The sequence below is a fragment of the Aegilops tauschii genome, chromosome 6 (assembly GCF_002575655.3).
Source record: "Aegilops tauschii subsp. strangulata cultivar AL8/78 chromosome 6, Aet v6.0, whole genome shotgun sequence".
Classification (NCBI taxonomy): Eukaryota; Viridiplantae; Streptophyta; class Magnoliopsida; order Poales; family Poaceae; genus Aegilops; species Aegilops tauschii.
In genome coordinates, this window is record NC_053040.3 from 431,254,056 (window position 1) to 431,260,182 (window position 6,127).

A 6,127-nucleotide genomic window follows, 5' to 3' on the forward strand; every position below is an offset into this window, starting at 1 on the left:
ATCCAGGTCGGCATATGGTCACTTAGTTGCAGAGATCAAGGAACACATGCTTGTTCGGGAGTTTATTCCTCAGAAACTTTTGAGAAAACAGAATAGGGTAGCGGATCGTTTGGCTTTATATAGTTGTAGTGAACGGGCCATGGTTGTGCAATGCAGCCTGGTCAAGGACCCCCTTGTATAGGTAGCTAGTGTCATTTGATTGTAACTATCAATGGAATCAAACTCCCTCTTCCTCGTAAAAAAGAGGTCAAAACCCTAGTATGCACTTTAATTTCCAAGTGGACTAAGGGTGTATCCGGTCCCTCTTTTTTTCTTTTTTTGAGAACCAGGGTGCATCCGGTCCCAATTCGTTAGGAAAACACAAGTTCAGTCTTCAGTGTCATATCAGATGACTATGGATTTTTTTTCAAACAAAAAAAGATGACTAGATATGGAAATTAAATAAGACTGACGCAGAAAAAGAAAATTCAGGCGCCTCAACAGGGTTTCTTGAGCATTCTGCATGCGGCGATTACAGTCTCTTTCTTGGATTAATAGTACAGACAGATTCCCCGCATGCGTGGAAGAACACCGCTTCTAGATTCAGAAGTCCATTTTCTTTTCTACGTTCGAACCTGCCGGCTAGCTGCCTTGTCGACATCGCCGGCCACAGAGCCGACTTTGGCACCGGACACGCCGCCGCCCAGAGGAGAACCTTCGAGGAAATCAACGGCGGCGACGCGCTTCCCTCTAGTCCTCGTCGACGATGACGAGGACACCTCCCCTCCCTCGGAGCTTTCCGTCCTCCTCGGCGTCGAGAAGAACCTTCCCGACAACGTCCTGGTGTACCTTAGGAACGATGGCCATCTGCCGGCTCTCTGTGCGCGACGGTGCGAGCTCTGCTCCCCGGCAGCGGCGACCATCTCCCTGCGCACGTGCTCCGGCAGCCGCAGCGTGAACCGCTCCAGGTCGCGGTCGAGCCGGACTACGGCGAGGGAGTGGCCGGCCGAGTACGACCGGACAAGCTTCGCGGCCTTCGTCCCGGCCGGCCGCGACCGCGACCGCATCGCGCGCCGCTGGGTCCCTATCCGCTGCAGCTCCATCGCCTCCTTCCGGCGCTGCTCGGCCTCCTCCTCTGTCACCACGTCGATGACCACGGCCGGTGCCCGCGCGCCGTCTGCCTGGTGGTGCCGAACCACGGCGATTTCGCTGGAGGTGCTGTTGGCTTCCAGCACCGGGGGGTTACTCGCCTCGTCGTCGCTGCCGCCGTCCTTGCTAGGGTCGAGGTTGCGGCGGCAGACCGGGCAGGTGACGTGGCTGGCGAGCCACTCGCCGATGCAGTCCGGGTGGAAGGCGTGGCTGCACTTGGGCAGCAGCCGGAGCCTGTCCTCGTCCTCGAACTCGCTGAGGCACACCGCGCACTCGAGCGGGGGCGCCGCCTTCCTCCCCACGCGCAGCGCCTTGGCCTCCGCGTACCGCATGGTGGGGAACGCCTCGACCACCTCGGCGTCCAGCCCGCGCGTCGCCGCCCGCCGCTGCTGCCGCCTGGCGATGAAGCTCGAGAAGCCGGCGCCGGGGCCGGAGCCGCGGGAGTCGTCCGGCCGCGGGGCGTGGGGGTACGAGTAGCCGGTGCAGTGGCGGAGGTAGATGATGGAGGCGAGGATGAAGAAGAACACCGCGACGACGGCGGCCAGCAGCGCGACCATGGTCGTGCTGATGCGCATATCCTGGTCGGCCACATCGTTGCCGTAGCTCCCCTGCTGCGGGTCCGCCGGCTGCGCGCTGCCGGACGACGCGAGCGCGCACGCCAGGAGCGCGGCGAGCAGGCAGAGCGCGTCCATCCTTGGAGAGAGCGCGGCGGGGAGACGTGGGCGGGCTCGTCGTTAGCTCGCCGCGCCTAACTGGGAACCTAGCGAGCTCAGCTGACTGCGGATGGTCTGCGCGCGCATGCAGTGCGGACTGTAGACTGTGGAGTTTGGGCTATATAGAGGCAGAGGAGCCCGCGCGCGCGTCGAAGAAAATTGCACCGTGTTAAGCTCGTCTGCGTGTGGAGAGCCAGGTAGGCGCGTCTGTGCATGCGAGTTGAGCTTGCAGCCGAGGACGTCGCCGTCGCGTGGGTCGCGCCGAGTCTGGCGGGAGGAAGAGGAGAGCCGCGGGCCAGATGTTAGTTATCTGGCACTTTGACTGTCGACCATCCAGGTGTTCTTAGGAGCAGCACGCTGGCAGTATGGTGTGGAATTTTGGACTCCTCTGAGCGCCACGTACGTGTCAGATCAAGTGGTCGACCAACGGCAGAGTGCTTGTATCGTATCGTATCACATCAACGGTTATCAGCTGTTCCCTACGTAGTAGCATGCCCGGTACGTGCGTGAGAGATTTTTTCTAGAAGGGTGTGGGTAGATCTCAAGTGACAAAACATATACAGAAGAAATATTTTTCTTATTCTTTTACACGGACATTCACATAAGGTAGGCGCGACTAAGACTTCATTAAGTTTGAGTCAACCGAGATTTAGTAATCCTGTTTTTAGAAATGCGTGCATGAGAGTTTTTGACCCTCCTCTTTCTTTCCCTCCATCACTACTGAAATCGACGGCTTTGCTGAGTGCCGTAAACACTCGGCGAAGGCCAAAAAAACTCGGCAAAGCCTTTGCCGAGTGTTGCACTCGGCAAAGGACACTCGGCGTACAGCCTTCCGGCAAATAGAATTTCGCCGAGAACCAACCATCCCGCACTCGGCAACGCCTTTGCCGAGCGTTTTTTGTGGTACTCGGCAAATATTGGAACTCGGTGAAACATAACTAACGGACGACGGAAACGGCAAAAATTGGTACAGTTGCACTCGGCAAAGGTGATGGCTTCCCCGAGTTGTACACTTGGTAAAGATGTTCAACAAAACTAAAAAAAACGCCGCCGTCAACGACGACGTCGATTCATGCCGGCGAGTTACAGTGGCCCACAGCTCGCGAGTCACCACTCGTCTGAGCAATGCGCTCTCCTCTGCCAAGCTAGCCTGTCCGCTGCTTGTGTGCTAGCTTGGCCGGTTCGTTGTTGGCTTGCCGGAGCGTGCGGGTGCTGCTGCTCAGCAAGAAGACGCGTCTATGCGAGATGAGCCTGGCCGCCGCTCTTGGTGGCGCCGTCGACGACGCATGTGGCTCGTGGCCTCCGAGGTTGTTGGTGCCGCTGCGCGCCGGCGTGTGGTTGGTGAGTTGCTGCCTTCCCGCCGTGTGCATGTGCTGCCGCTGCCGCTTGCAGCTGCCTCGCATCTGCTGCTTCGCTGCTACGTGCATGAGGGAGCTTGGTGGCTGGCCGCCAGCGTACGTGCTGCTAGCTGCTGCTACTTTGCTGCTTGAGAAATGGCATGCGGGCGAGCCGGAGAACGAACGGTGCGCACCTGAAGTTGGAGGTGCTCAAGCACTACGCCGGCAGGCTGCTGCAGCTGCTCGAGTCCTCCGCCGGCGTGCTTCGAGTTCTCCATGGCTGTGTGCCTGTGTATGGGGAGTATGGATGTGTGAGACCGTGAGAGAGATGAGAGGGACAGAAGATAAGGTGTGTGTGGCTGTGTGTGGCATGCATGTGTGTTTGTGTTTGTTTGTGATAGAGACGTGTGTGGTTCTAATGCATGGAGAGAAAGCATGAGATACGAGATGTGTGGTTGTCTGCTTGCCATGTCATCGCTCCGTGGCACTAGCTCCCAACCAATCAGAGACAGGCACACTTTACCGAGTGTTGCTCTCGGAAAAGACCTGATTAAAAAATCAGCATAAAATCATTTAAATTGTGGAAGTAGCTAAAAAACTAAAGAATTCATAAAACGTCGGAATTAAGCTTAATGTAAGGTCTACTTACTGTGAAAGTTGGAGTGGTACTATTTTGCACCTTGCTTTTTATAGTTGCTTTACAAAAAATACCATTTTTGACACTTAAAAAATGAAAAATAATTTTCTTTTACAGAAAAGTTGGAAACTCTATTTGACAACATTGTTTTTAATGGCAATATGCACTTGTATGTTTAATTCCGACGTTTAACTTGATATGGCCATCACCTTGGTCATTTAACTTGAAAGTTCATACACGATAGCCCGTTTTGTGAAGGAATTTTTTTCAAATTAGTTATATTGAAAGTTTGGTATTTTTCCTCGCAACTAGTACACATAAAAGGACTCCATGCGAAAGGATTGCATTTTTTAAACTTGTATTCTTTTTCTTTTATTTTTTCTAAAACGGGGTCAAATTGGTCGACATGGCTATTCATCACAACGGGTTGAATCTCACAAAACTCTAAGTGGTTCTCCCATACAATGACTACTTGTATATCTAAAAATATTTTTTGCTAATTTTTATGACTGAGCTATCACACACTTGCAGTTCAATTTTGAATTACTTTCAGGAAATTGACATAAAGTCATTTAAATGTGCGAAAGTAGCTAGAAAACTAGAAAATCCATGAAACTTAGGAATTGTGCATAAAATATGGTCTACTTATTGTGATAATTATGGTGGTGGCATTTTGCACCCTGATTTTTGTACTTGCTTCACAAAAAACACCCAGTTTTGACACTTGGAAAATGAAAATTGATTTTTTTGTACAAAAAATTAGAAAACCCTATTTGGCAACATTGTTTCTAATGTCAAGATGCACATATCTGTCCAATTTGGGGACATTATAATAAACTATGCAAAGAATATGACCATCACCTTGGTCCTTTGACTTGAAAGTCATGAATGTTCATACAGATAGCCCGTTTTGTGAAGGATTTTTTTTTTCAAATTTATAATATTGAAAGTTTGATATTTTTCCTCGCAACTTGTACACATAAAAGGACTCCATGCGAAAGGATTGCACTTTTTAAACTTGTATTCTTTTTCTTTCATTTTTCCAACACGGGGTCAAGATGGTCAACATGGCTATTCATCACAAAGGGTTGAATCTCATAAAACTCTAAGTGGTTCTCCCATATAATGACTACTTGTGTATCTAGAAATATCTTTTGCTAATTTTTATGACTGAGCTATCACACACTTGCAGTTCAATTTTGAATTACTTTCGGGAAATTGACATAAAGTCATTTAAATGTGCGAAAGTAGCTAGAAAACTAGAAAATCCATGAAACTTAGGAATTGTGCATAAAATATGGTCTACTTACTGTGATAATTATGGTGGTGGCCTTTTGCACCCTGATTTTTGTAGTTGCTTCACAAAAAACACCCAGTTTTGACACTTGGAAAATGAAAATTGATATTTTTGTATAAAAAAGCAGGAAACTCTATTTAGCAACATTGTTTGTAATGTTAATATGCACCTATGTGTCTAATTTGGGAACATTATAATAAACTATGCAATGAATATGGCCATCCTTGGTCATTTGAGACTATATTGATATTTAGCATGCCAAAAAGTGTAATTAATATGGCTTAAATGAAAAAGTTTTCAACATGAAAACTATCCGTCTCGTCAAAATGAACAAATTTGATCTTTGGACCATCTTCATCCGAGGTCGTATGCAACCTGTACAGCCAAAACCATGCAGTTTAGCGAAGACCCCCTTTGCAGAGTGTGACACTCGGTAAAGACCACCTTTTGCCGAGTGTGACGCTCGGTAAAGCCCTGTTTGCCGTGTTTTGTTGTTTTACCGAGTGTTTTATCCACAACACTCGGCAAAGTGCCTGTTTGCCGTGTTTCGCGTTTTTGCCGAGCTAGGTACTCGGCAAAGATAATATTGCCGAGTGTCAGATATAATGCACTCGGTAAAGAGCCTAACACTCGGCAAAGAGAAAAATTCCAGTAGTGCATGAGGCTATCATTACCAATTAAGTTGCTATAATACCCATAAAAAATTGCCATCTACAATCAGAAAAAAATTGCAGAGAAGTATCTAGCGATCATGGGCTCCTCCATATATGCCAAATTCTTCAAGTGGTTGGTTGCTAATAGCCGGTACCGGACTGCTGATTGTTCACAAAGCAGGGGCCTGCAGCACCCTCCTCGGTGTCCGCTTTGCGATCAAGAGCCCGATAATGCTCCTAAACTGTGTGGTGACTCAGTCGGCTTGGTTCGAGATACTTGGATGGTGGCGCCTCGCTCCATGTGTTCCGGATGCGACGTCAGAGATCATAAACTGGTCGACCAACCTTGCTACGGTACAACA

At 49.5% G+C, this 6,127-nt stretch overlaps 1 protein-coding gene across 1 annotated transcript; it reads right to left on the reverse strand.

Annotated features, from left to right (window-relative positions):
* Window positions 1–466: 466 nt before the first annotated feature.
* Window positions 467–3,530, reverse strand: LOC109732044 (RING-H2 finger protein ATL32). Its single transcript, XM_020291230.4, has one exon. The coding sequence runs from the start codon at window positions 1,818–1,820 to the stop codon at window positions 603–605; it is 1,218 nt and encodes a 405-aa protein (XP_020146819.1). The 5' UTR covers window positions 1,821–3,530; the 3' UTR covers window positions 467–602.
* Window positions 3,531–6,127: the final 2,597 nt, after the last annotated feature.